The 13,128-nt window shown below is 37.8% G+C and overlaps 2 protein-coding genes across 5 annotated transcripts; both read right to left on the bottom strand.

The window, feature by feature from the left end:
* Positions 1 to 329: 329 nt before the first annotated feature.
* On the bottom strand, positions 330 to 3,700 carry LOC137725358 (3-ketoacyl CoA thiolase 1, peroxisomal-like). Its single transcript, XM_068464016.1, has 14 exons — positions 3,418 to 3,700; positions 3,224 to 3,300; positions 2,999 to 3,083; positions 2,678 to 2,804; positions 2,491 to 2,589; positions 2,338 to 2,405; positions 2,152 to 2,259; positions 1,980 to 2,057; positions 1,753 to 1,885; positions 1,518 to 1,614; positions 1,131 to 1,254; positions 931 to 1,039; positions 714 to 797; positions 330 to 607 (listed from the first exon to the last, which is right to left on the bottom strand). Exons 1-14 carry the CDS (start codon positions 3,511 to 3,513, stop codon positions 531 to 533), a joined length of 1,362 nt encoding a protein of 453 aa, XP_068320117.1. The 5' UTR covers positions 3,514 to 3,700; the 3' UTR covers positions 330 to 530.
* A 993-nt stretch (positions 3,701 to 4,693) lies between these two features.
* On the bottom strand, positions 4,694 to 11,622 carry LOC137725615 (uncharacterized). 4 transcript variants are annotated; one of them, XM_068464364.1, is made up of 9 exons: positions 11,424 to 11,622; positions 7,930 to 10,779; positions 7,755 to 7,841; positions 6,964 to 7,116; positions 6,498 to 6,661; positions 6,271 to 6,418; positions 5,605 to 5,727; positions 5,415 to 5,502; positions 4,694 to 5,218 (listed from the first exon to the last, which is right to left on the bottom strand). In XM_068464364.1, the coding sequence occupies exons 1-9, from the start codon at positions 11,463 to 11,465 to the stop codon at positions 5,013 to 5,015; spliced, it is 3,861 nt and encodes a 1,286-aa protein (XP_068320465.1). In that variant the 5' UTR covers positions 11,466 to 11,622; the 3' UTR covers positions 4,694 to 5,012. The 4 variants fall into 4 exon arrangements, with proteins under 4 accessions (XP_068320465.1, XP_068320466.1, XP_068320467.1 ...); XM_068464365.1 differs by having other exon boundaries at positions 7,930 to 11,196; positions 11,424 to 11,597; XM_068464366.1 differs by having other exon boundaries at positions 7,930 to 10,910; positions 11,424 to 11,597.
* Positions 11,623 to 13,128: the final 1,506 nt, after the last annotated feature.

Genomic DNA, 13,128 nt, shown 5'->3' with positions numbered 1-13,128 from the left:
AACGTGGAGACCAGGTCATTCAAAAGAAACATGAATCGATAAGAACAAAAACATAACAGAAAAAAAAAGCCGTGGAGCTTTATTAGGCCTGATTTAGTACTGAGGTGATTCTGAAAAAAGCTGGTATAAAAAAAAGCTAGGAGTTGTTTTTGTGTTTGGTAAACATTCAGTTTCAGCTTTTTTTCACAGTTTGGATGAAAAAAAGCCAAAAACAAGAAGCTACAAAACCCAGCTTTGAAAAACCGGCTTTTTTTCACATCTGTTTTACATAAAAGTTTACCAAACACTATAATACTGCTTTTTTTTTCAAAAGTACTTTTACAAAAAAGTTTACCAAACACTCTATTGCTTTATTTCATAGCTGCTTATTCTCACAGCACAGCAAAAGCAGTTTTTTTTCAAAACACAGCAATACCAAACCAGCCCTTAATTAGGTTTCGAAATACATCCCAGTGGGTTATTTATTTTGATGAACCAACAAAATTTACCAAGATGCGCTATGTAACTTCGTTTGGCAAAATACTGTTCCTCTAGACAGCTCTAGCATTGCTTAACTCATCAACTGAGTCCCCTCTTTCAAAAACTGCAGCAGCCCCCATACCTGAGCCTGCAACAAGGACACACACACAGTCGCGTTTCTTATTCTCGTATCAAGCCCTCAATATTCTACCTTCATTCATAGTTATATTAGACGGAACAGCGCAAAAGGATACCTATGCACATGGAGATCACACCAAAGCGGTTATCCTTGCCACGGCGCTTCATCTCATTCAGGAGAGTTGCAACACAGCGAGCACCTAGCACACAAAAACAAATACAATATTCGCCTCAGATGACACAGTGAACGAGTAGTTGTGTCAAAACATATCAGCTTTAGTTTATTGCAGAAATTTAAGATAAGATTCTAATTTAATTCGTCAGTTCGTATACCTGTAGCACCTAAAGGATGCCCTAGAGCAAGAGCGCCTCCGTTAACATTGACTTTCTCAGGATCAAGCTCCAATTTCTTGATACAATATATATATTGAGATGCAAATGCCTAAATGAAACCAATAAAACTGCTTAGTCAAAATCTTCAAAGATAAGCTAATTCATCTTGAAGCTTACAGAAATCAATAGCAATGCATTACCTCATTTATCTCAAATAGATCTATATCATCAAGCTCAAGACCAGCAGACTTCACTGCCACCGGAATTGCAGCAGCTGGACCAACTCCCATGACAGCGGGATCCACACCAACAGCAGCAAAACTCCTGCACAGAGATCATAAAGTTGTATCCAAAGTACAAAGAAAGCTTTAGCTAATTCTTGAACATATCCATCTCAAGGAAATTAACAACATTACCAATGAAAAGAAATATTAAGAATGGATAAACCTCTACCAGCCCATCTCTCAATTTTCGGTTTCTTAATAATTAGAGTTCTTCACTATTAATTTGCAGTATCTGTACTATAAAGTCAACTCGAGAATAGGAAGTCAAGCAATTAAATTGAACAAAAATAATCAACGGCATACCTGAAAACACCAAGAATAGGAAGTCCCTTCTGCATAGCTAAACTTCTCTTCATAAGGAGGACTGCTCCAGCACCGTCACTCACCTGGCTAGCATTTCCTGAAAGACAAAAGCAATGAACTGATTCACAATGCTTGAAACAAGTTTAAAAAAGACGAAAGACTTGTGTAAAATTAAACGAAGAAACTGTCCTGCATAACTAGCAGCAAGCTTTATGATAATTGAGTGACAAAATACCTGCAGTTGTAGAACCATCTCGTTTGAATGCAGGCTTTAGTTTAGCCAAATCGTTCATGTTTGCATTTGGACGGATCCCATCATCCACAGAAATTGTAACAGCCCTCTCCTCTCCAGTTTTTGGGTCCACAATCTGATGATACAAATAACCAATTACAAGAAAATAAAATACCATTTTACTTATGTAGGACTCTTCACAAATAAAGGGAGCACATTTTTATATTTACCTTAGTAGATACAGGGACAATTTCATCTTTGAATTTACCGGATGCTGCGGCTGCAGCAGCACGCCTATGTGATTCTACCTGTTCACAAACATTCATGGAATTACAGATTCAGCATTACCAGTTTATCGAACAGTTAATGCATGTTTTAACTTAAAACAGACAGAAAACTCACAGCGGCTCTGTCTTGTTCCTCCCGAGTCACACCATATCGCTCGGCAACATTTTCAGAAGTCATACCCATGGGAAGAACGCAGTCGCGTGCTTGTGCAAAGATATCCACCTATTGACAACATATATCAGTTCAAAATAACACCACGTAAACAAAACTATCAAGTAAACAAGGAGAGTTAGATTATACTTTAGGGTTAACTTTACTTAATCCGCTAATGTTGTCAACTGTCATGGACTCCAATCCAGCTGCAATGCCTGCATTCAAAAGACAGTTCAAGTCCATTGATGGAGACCACCTAGCGGCTAATTAGATGCATGCATAATCAAGAGTTTTTCTCACCAATGTCGTAATATCCTACTTTTATAGCAGCAGCTATATCAGCAACTGCCTGAAGGCCAGATGAACATTGCCTGTTAACAGTTCTAATGGGAACCGTATCTGGACAAAACCAACAAACCATCACACTATAAGCCAAACCAAACACAAAGAAGGGCCTCCAAAACATCAATTAAAGCTAAAAACTTACCTGGAAAGCCAGCGTAAAACGCTGCCATCCTGCATTCAATTGCTCTAAGTGAGCCGGGTGCCAGAACTGTACCAACAACTATATCCCCCACCTCATTTGGGTTCAAATTTGTTCTCTCTATCACTGCCTGCATAAAAAGCACACCAGATGTCAATATCCAATCCCCCTTTCTATTTGTACATGCGATACTCTACTTTAAGCTAATCCAAATTGTGAGAACGAAGATTCAAACTCCGCTGCGTAGAGGTCAGGGGGTAATACATTCACAATTTGTAGAAACACATTCATTTCTCTGCAATTAAGTTGGGAACTGTATCTAACCTTTAAAACAGGCGCCAGTAAATCATCAGGCATAGTATCCTTAAAACCGCCACGCTTCGCCTTGCAAATGGCAGTCCGGTAGGCTCTATGTAACATGATTTTGCAGCAAGATTCAATAGAGAGAAGCTTTAAAGCTATCAACTTTATTACAAATTCCATACAAAGATACAAATAAGAAAAATTTAAAAACTTCATCAAATCAGTTTAAAATTTTAAATTACTCACGCCACAATCACTATATCGTCTCCAAAAGCAGATGTTCTATGGTATGCAGCACTATCCCCAGCTGCACATGTTGAAGCCTAACAAACCATTTCAGAAGAAATAAATTAAAATAAAATTAAAATCAGCTGAATAATATAAAGCAAAAATATTTACAAAATTAATAAGTGAACTGAAAAGAAAGTGGATAAACTTACAGAGAGAGCAGCAGATTCATAATCTGGAGAAGAGACGGAAGAACTGGGTCTCAAATGCTGAAGCACAACCTTCTGTCTGTTAAGTGCTTTATCCATCTCTCCCTCTCTCTCTCTCTCTCTCTCCCTCCTCTCTTTCTCTCTCTAGAAAATGGAATGCAGAAAGCTCTCCTTGATCAGTACAATTTGTGGAGCAGCAAAAAATATGCAACGGTTTGTGGGAATTTATAGGATTATGATTGATAAGATCGACCCTTGAAATTTCCAAGTAAGGACTTGACCAAAGACACCAACCCCCTTAGTCAAATTGTGAAACGGAAGGGCTGATGCTACCTGATATTATACTCCGTTTCAGAAGACCACGAGTAACGCCACCAACCACAATAATTCCCACGTTTTCCACTGAAACCAACCACAGCAAACGTGAGTCTATTTTTGTCCATCATCATTTAGTTACGATGTATGTTCGTCATCTTATTTATTATTATAAGATAAGTTTAAATTTTAAGATTTATACTTATCTATTACACGAATTTTAAAATTCAAATTTATATAACGATGATAAATAAGATATTAAATATACACCACATTAAACGATGATGAATAAAAATGCTTTCTAATAAACACATCCATTTTTGCTTTTTCATTCTTCTAGGAAAATACAACGAACCAACAACTGCCACGTTTTTCCACTGAGACCAAGAGTAAAATCCATTTTTGCCTTGTTCGACGAGTGATACAAGAATAAAATATGAGAAAAATTCTAAAATGTCGGCAACCAAAGGTCAACATAAGTCCACAATTCCGTTAGTTAGGGGTATTTTCGTAATTTTAAGACGGGTCGTTACATTACGTTTGGTGGGTGTGAATCCACATGAGGCCAAAATCATTGACTCAGGGCTGCCGTGCAATTTCGTTTTCACTTCTTTCTCAAAAAATATAATTTTTTTTTCTTTTAAAGTATTATTATTAAGAGGATGGGAGGGTTCGAAATGAGGAGTTTAGATGACGCATGGGTTGGAACACAACTCAATATCTACAAAGATATTAGACCATATGTTTAAGTAAAAATCGAAACTAGGGCACAATAAATAGACAACAAGCCATATATAACACAGTTAAGTACTCTTTAATTGTCTATTAGTGTCACTCCGATTCTATTTTTATTAAAAATTTATAGCCGGTTTTATTTGTACATATATCTCCTAGACGAAGAGCCATCGTCATCAAAGGTTGGTGAACGCACATTTTATAAATCAATAAGAGAAAAGGGACAAGGTAAAAGGTAAACCAGACAAAGTCCTATCATTTGATTTCTGTGTATATAATATATACATATGGACAATCGTTTCTCCAGCAAAAATACATTGACACCAAACTTAGCAGAAAAACTGTCGATCGCCTCTTCCCAGCATGCTAGTATGACCCGGTGTTATTTTACAAAAGAATAAAAAAATTATGTAGTCTCTTATCAACAGAAGAGCAAATCAATACACCGACGAATTGTGGGGATGAATTGATCGCCGTCAAAGTTTTGATCATCGACCGGAAGGGTTTCCGTTGGAGATATCATATAATTCTGGTACCTGGCAAGAATGTCAAACATTGGGCTTTATCTGGCTTGTCTGATTGCTAGGTACCTTCGCCTGAAGTGCGTTGGACATAGCTCGCAACCTGTTGGTTATCTCGGTGAATGATGGACGGATGTCAGGATCAGGTGACCAGCACTGTTCCATCAGGTTCTTCCACTCAGAATCACAACGTTCTGGAATAGGAGGTCGAAGAGTGTTCTTCACAATTCCACCTTCGTTCACAAGTTTGCAATCAGTTGAAAAATTAATATAAAAATTTGAAGTATCCATGTTGATCCTAATTCAAAGAAAGCAGGGGAAAGATATTTAAAACAGATCCAATGAGATTTTTCAGCCAACGAAATTTCTTCATTTTATTCGCCATCAGTACCGATGATATTGATAATTAGGTCCATGACATAAACTTACCAATGATGGCACCGCAATGCATATTGGCATATGGTTCCTCCCCGGTCAAGATCTCCCACATTGAAATTCCAAATGAGAAAACATCAACCTGTCAAAATTAATACCATAGCGTTAATTACAAAACAAACAATTGTCTTTGCCTTCAACATTGCTGACATATATATATATATATATATATAGTCATACTAACCTTCTCGGAAACCCGGATGCTGCTGCCATTTAATAGTTCTGGTGCCATCCAAGGAAGAGTTCCTCGCACACCACCAGATACCAAGGTATTGCGTTTGATTCTCGATAAACCAAAATCCCCAACCTAAAAGATCAATTCCCAATCATCAGCATTAAAGAAAAATCTTTTATCCAAGTCCCCAGGGAAAAAATAAAGTAATGAATGAAACATTTTGATATGTGGCTAAAATTTCACATAAAAGGTTCCACAAGGGATACAAAAAGGGGTGTGCTATCCACACACCTCTTTTTACTTCTTACACGCCCTTTGTTAATTTCTGTCCTTTGATCTTCTTCAACTCATCCTATCTGACGGCCGAAAATTAAAAAGGTGTGTGAGAAGTAAAAAAAGGTGTGTGGATATCACACCCCATACAAAAATGATCACTTTCTCACTTCTACCCTCCATTTAAGAGAAAAGAAAACTCCCACTGGATCTACCCAATTGCATCAGCCGGGAAACTTTTGGCACCATAATAGTCAACCTAGTTTTATAAAATTTCCCAATTCCGCTTTAAGGAATTTCAAGGTCTCCGGAATTGTATAAGGACTACAAAGAAAAATGCTTTCTAATAAAGAGCTTTTATGTCAATCCCTGAACATGAAACTTGGTTCCAGATTAACTTACCTTGCATATAGGTCGTTGAGGATCCCTCAAGTTGACTAGCAGATTGTCACACTTTAAATCAAAATGGACAATATTCTTTGAATGCAAGTATTCCATGCCAAAAGCTGCATCCATGGCAATTATAAGCTTTCTACGACGGTCAAGTGATCTGCATAGGAATTCCATGTTCTAAGATATACATAAAAACTTTAAGAAGCAAAAAGGAAAAGAAATGACAGAAAAATTACCTATCCTTTTTTAGTAGGGCATGCCTCAGTGATCCATTCACCATGTACTCAGTTACAGTTGCCAACGTTCCTCCAGCTCCATCAGGTACTACTCCATAGAATGCAACCACATTTGGATGATGGAGAGCTGAAAGGATTTGCGCCTCTCTCCAGAAGTCTTTTGTCTAATACAAGCCAAATGAACAATCAACTTCACATGTGTGTCAAATGAAAATTACAAATATTCGCAGAAATTTACAGATTGTCCATAAGGTACACAGTATTTTCCAGATAAAAATGATACACTTGTTTGAAGGCAGAAGGTGTATGTTATAATAGATGCTAGAAGCCACAGAATGTCATATTACTCAAACATTTAATGTCACGAGTTATTGTCAATAAAACAACCACAGATGTTAACTTTTCTCAACACCAACTGTGCAGGTACTGGGAAAAATAACAAAACAAATTTGTTCAGGAAACCCACCAGTCGGTCTTGCTCTGATGATCTTCCTGCAAAACAGCTCTTTTTTATTCGCTTTATAGCAACATCTGTTCCCCGCCATTTTCCATGATAAACAGTTCCATATGTACCAGATCCTAATTCCCTTAATTCTTCAAGATCAGCATTTTTTATAATCTGGATCACATTTAGAAAATTCAGTTGCATAAAGAAATTGAACTTTCGTAAATTCCCAAAAAATGCTGGAAACTGATCTATTTACAAATCAGAGAGCATTTTAGTAATACTATTATCTCAAGGAGCGACACAATACTACTATCTACACACATATGAGAAGTTTACAAGCACATGAGTGATTGTTGTCCGCACCACACATCCCATTGTTATCAGTGAAAAAATCTCTCCATACAGACTACATATCTATGCTCTTAAGAGGCAAGAGGAGCAAGAGCCATCTGTTCTCATTAGGGATTTAGGAGACTCGAGAAACATTGAAATGAGAATCATTGCATTTACCAAAAGACAATCCCATCATATATAATCATCAGATGCTATACTTTTTCAAGGGAATTTAAAAAACAATGAACTCTTTCTTCTTTGAAGAAATAAATGATCAGACCTTTCAATTAATACAATGATTGGTATCCTCAAAATTGACCCACAGCAAGAAACCTCTTCAAGAATTTTTTTTTATATATAGAATGCTGCAACATAAGCTGGCAGCAGCGGGGACTCCAGTCAGCAGATGTAAACTTGTGTACTATAATAAACAAAAACATGTTCCAAACAAGAAACTTAAGACATCAGCGGAATACCTGCAAGCCATAGATGCTGGCTTCCATTTCAGCAATCATTGCATTACTAAATGATTCATTTTTGTCTTCTTCATCAGCCTTATCATCCTACAAATAACGCAAACAGTAATTCAAAGTTCAAATCTACAAGTATATACATAACTTGCAAATCAGATACAAACTTCATCAATTTTACCTCATACTCAGACTCTTCATTGACGCTCTCCACCTCTGTTGCAGTAGGAGATATGAGATCAAGAACAGGTTCGTCCACAGCATATGGGGAAACTGGTGATGAAGACTGAATGCCAGAAGTAATACCGTTCGTTATGTCTTCCACAATTTTCACTGACTCCAACTGTTTTTTATCATTCCTCATTGTTGGGGGTTTTGTTGGTGCCAAACTAACATCTTCGACATTTGAGCTCAACTTCTCAGCATTCTTATCAGGGTAATTTACAAAGTCATCATCAAGAAGAGAGATCTGTCTTTTAAACGCAACATCTTGGACTGGCTTATGCAACACCATGTGGTCACTCTTTTCCAGTACAGGATCATGAAGAACTGTCACTGGGTGCACATGTGCAGAGTTCATATGCAGGGGTTCTTGGAAACGCATATCCTTTTGACTTGCAACAAGTTCTGGTCGTGCAGGCTCATGGGAAACTTGGCCATTGGACAACCCTGAGATGAGATCAGCCAAAGAATTTTCATCACGAGAATGCTGTTTAGTACTTGGAAATATGCCTGCAACTTCAGAATTCCTGGCCCCTGAAACATCATGTCCTTTTTCACCACTAGGCATCACTGCCAAAGCACAGTCCTGATCATTGGCAGTTCTTTGACTCGTGACAAGAAGATCGGCAGGGCTTTTGTCACCCTGGAAGCTTTGTGAATCCTCCACCTTCTTGTTTACCAACGGTTGTAAATTAATTGCTGCAGGAACAACCCCAGCGGCAAAAGTAGATGATGGTTCGGGGATTATATTAGGAAATCCATTCCGATAATCAACTTCAGTGGCAGGTGATCTTGTCCCATAAAGGGTTTCATCTTGATGTAAGAAAGGATCCTTTTGATTGACCTTCTTCGTCTGCTCCAAAGTCAAAGAATCTTTCTGTTTAGCTGTCCGGCATTTTTCATGAAAATCATTACATTTGGGAGAATCTTCATTCCTGCCCAGTGATTCTAAACATGGAGATGAATTCGGCAAATCCAGTCTGCTGCGCAATCCTATCGATTCCGTACCATGTAACTGATTGTGTAACCTAGGATTCAAAGATTCAATATTGTCACGCAGTAGAGTCGGCTTTTCTTGAGAAATAACTGAGTTTAGCAGCAATGACGATTGAGCCTTTGCAAAAATTAAGGGGGATGGTGGGCTTATTCCTTCTTGTGAACAATATACAGACCTCCTTCCATTCTCTTGCAGTTTTGAATCAGAATATGCATGATGCATGCCAGGATGACAATCAACGTAATCATTAGATCCTGACAACATATTCTTTGAATCTTCTTGGTGTGAGACAAGCTCAGGAGAGAATATTCTTTCCTTCTGCACTGGCCTCTCATGGGAGAATCCATCAAAATCACCAACATTTTGACCGACAACTAAAGTAGACATGGGATCTTTGCTGGGATTGTGGTTGAGACTATGTCCTCCATGGTATAGGCCCAGTTGTCCATCATCAGCTTGCTTACAAGGGTGGTGATAATCCACAAGAGTTACTGCCCCCTGTGGATGAATTTTATAACCTTCCGTGCTATTGCTGGAGTTATCTTGTGGTGGTTGAGCACTTATAAAAGAACTGCTAATCTCATTACTGCCCTGGCATGAGTTTAGACCATGTGATTGTAAATGAACACCCTTGGAATCTCCTTTCTGATGCAGAATGGGAGAAAAGGAAGACTGAATGGGAGACCGAGTCACATCCTGGGGTTCACTTAAATTTTGATTAGGATGCAAAGCTTTAAGATCACTCCTAATTTCCATAGGGAATAGGACAGTCTTGGTTCCCTGTTGACTTGCTTCAGTAGTCGAATTCTTACCTCCAATGTTTTTCCTAGGACTAGGATCTATCATGCCATTTACAGCTGCAACATATTGGTAATCAGGGTTACTTTGATGTATGCTATCTGCCTCAAAGGAAGATGTGTTTTCAGATTCACCTAACGGAATCAAAAAGATTCGAGGTCTCTGAGAACCCTCATGCCTTTCAAGGCCATGGTACTCCTCTATCATATTTTGAAGATCTTCATCAGAAGAAACGGATATAAGAGCATCAAGATCCTCGCTTGGGAGCTGGTACTTGATTGTATGAGGTTGGTTGCAAAAACTGAAAGTTTTCTTCACAAGCTCTTCCCATGAAATACTTTTCCTGAAAGAAATAATGCGCGTCTCCCCCCCAACATATCTGAGTTTCCCATCGCTAGGCCTGGGCAAAATTTTTCCACCAAAACTGCAAAGAAACTTCATCTTCCCAGATTGAGAACCATCCAATGCTCCTGAACCATTAACAGTGTTGGAATGATGGGACTCAGACATATACATAGGTAAGGCAGTTGGTCCAAACCCAGTTCTGTCAACATTCAGTTCTCCAAAAGCCTTCCTTGATCCTTGTCCGCTATCAACCTCCTCCCTGTTGCATCTGCCTAACTTGTCAAGACAAGCCTCGCTTTCAATATCTTTACTGGACCCTTTTGCCGAGATAAAGTCAGACGTATCAGATGCACACTCGGAATCCATTCTCCTCAACCCCAGAAGATCAGTAAGATCCTGATATCCCAGCCGATTATTCTGATTATAATTCAACGCAACCCCATTTTCGCAATTCTCAACCATATCAGTCACAGCAGGAACTCTTCTCGCTGCAGAACGATCCTGAAGAAACTCCATAGAAAATTCCTCACCTGTCTGTACAGAAACATTCTTATGTACATTCTTTACTGTGTTTGGGACAACAAAAGTCGCTTCTTTCTGGATCCATTGACCTGATGTGCCAGGCACCTCATTGGTCATGGTATCAAACAAGTGCTTGGACATACTTAGCTGCATACGAATGATCACTCAGCTACCAGAAACTCTCCTTCAAAGTGACAAGTTAAGACCAGGCATACAAGTCACTCTTCATACCAAAAAAAACTTCTACTCTAATACTTCTTTTTCCATTACAACGAATCCTTTGGCAAAAACCACAATCAAATTCAGAAATCATGTACATTATCTCCCTATACTTCCATAATCAAATAATAATATAGTATCTCTATGATCAAATCACCAAACTGAAACCGCGAAACTCCATCCATCTATACAGAAAAAAGAATCCCACTATCTATATGTATTTTATTCAATTTCAACATATCTAATCACAAACACGAAAGGAATTATCATTTGCATGCTGGATTAGAAGAAGCTGAGACCATCCAACAAGAACAAACACAACTTCCCCTAATAATCCATCATTTCCTGCACAGTCACAGATCCAGAACACAATTTCCCTAAGAACCCATCATTTAAAACAATCCCATGTCATCCTACAATCAACATGTTGAAACTAGAGCTAAGCAGATCAAATACAGAACAAATTCCAAGCGGGCATGCTTAAAACTGAGATGGGTACCGATCAAAATCCAAAAAAAAAAAATGGAAAAGGCAAACAGAACTGGAGATAAAAATTTGAAATTTTAGAGTACCTGTGTGTTGAAGCTGGGTTTGGGGAGCTGGGAAGCTGTCATTTGTGTGAGGGGAGGGAAGGAGGAAGAGAAAATTGGGGGAATTGGGGAAAATTGAGGGATTTGGATTTTGGAGAGATGAAAAGGGAGCGTGGCTTACGGCTACAGGTTCAATCTCGGGCGTCGGAGAGCGACATTGCCGAGAATTAAGCGGCATCGACCCGCACGCGGTATTGCCTTTCCATATATTGTTAATTAGTTTATTATTATTTTATTAATTTCTTTGATTTGAATATTCACTCTATCCTACGTGGACTTTTAACTTTTTAGTATTTTTCACAAGAAGATATTAATTTCAAGTACAAGGTTTATTTTTTGTATTCATATAATAATATGCACATAAAGCATAGTTTGGAGGGTTACATGTAAAAGTTTAGAAGTATTTCTTAGACATATAATAATAATAATCTTAAAAATTAAATCATAGTTCTATTATTCATAACTTATAGAAAAAATTAATAATACAAGTTACAGTTGTCCACGACGCATTTTCTTATTTTGAAAACGTTGCGTTATAACTTTGTTGTCAATTGAAGAAAAAACATTGCTCTCAATATAAACCACTATGTTATCATTTAACCATTGATCTCCTATTTGGTTACACACCAGATTTTTCATAATATTCATAACGAGAAGGACTCTCTCCATTGAAATAGTAGCAACCAGAAGAACCAAAATCAATGTAATTACGAATTATACATGTATGAAGACCGGGTAATATTTAAAAGAAAATAATAAAAAGAGCAACTCTTTTTTAAGGTATTTTGTCAAATTGTTGGAAGATATATATGAAAGACAACTCCAACCTTCAAGGGGGGAGCACCCAAATTATCCATAGAGATTCGCCAGAGTTCAAAGGGTCAGTTGACCCTCTTTGCCCCTTCGTGCGTCCGCCTCTGTATAAGGCATCTTGAAGTTACAGTTTGTTTCATACTTTCTTTTCAATCGTTGAATTTATTGAAACAAAACGACTACATTTACAGTTTACCTGCTACTAATTACTCTCTTATTGATGTACATAACTTGTAGTAGTGAATTTGATCCATAGACATTAAAAGTGAAGCATGAACTAAAACTTGTTATCCTTATCAAGAGAGGTTTCTGAATGTTAATTTGTAAAATGCAAGATGTTAATCTCTATTAGTGCGCCTGCATGGCAACATGGCAAATAAAAAGAAATAACAAACCAATACATGGGTGGGGACTAGGGAGGCTGTATCTGCGCATGTTTGGTTTTATGTGTTTAGCTTGGCTAGGTTGTCAATGTCATCTGTGGCTTTTTAGTGGCTCCACCAATGTCAACACTCCAACAACGACTTGTTTTTTCTTTCTCAAAGTTTGCTAAACTTTGAGAATATTTGTGTTGACTTTGACTGTTGGCTACTTAGTTGTTGCTTTGTGACGAGCAGATATGGAGTCTCTTCTTAAAAAGTCTTAAGTTGTGTGCAATAAATATGTTATCACCTACTTTTCAATTGTAGCTAAATTATTGTGTACTTCCACGTGGGATCTTGCATTTCAATGATTTCATTCCTTCATCTTACACGTTTGTTTGGACTCGTTAAGTTTTATTGGTCTAAAATGAATTACATATTAGTGTATGCGTGTGTCTGTTACAGGCAAGATTAAATTCAATGGGATAAAGGAGGATTCGTCTAGACTAAAT

The sequence above is a fragment of the Pyrus communis genome, chromosome 2 (genome assembly GCF_963583255.1).
Source record: "Pyrus communis chromosome 2, drPyrComm1.1, whole genome shotgun sequence".
NCBI lineage: Eukaryota > Viridiplantae > Streptophyta > Magnoliopsida > Rosales > Rosaceae > Pyrus > Pyrus communis.
Note: the sequence above shows the minus strand (reverse complement) of the source record. Positions and strands in the feature narration are given on the sequence as shown.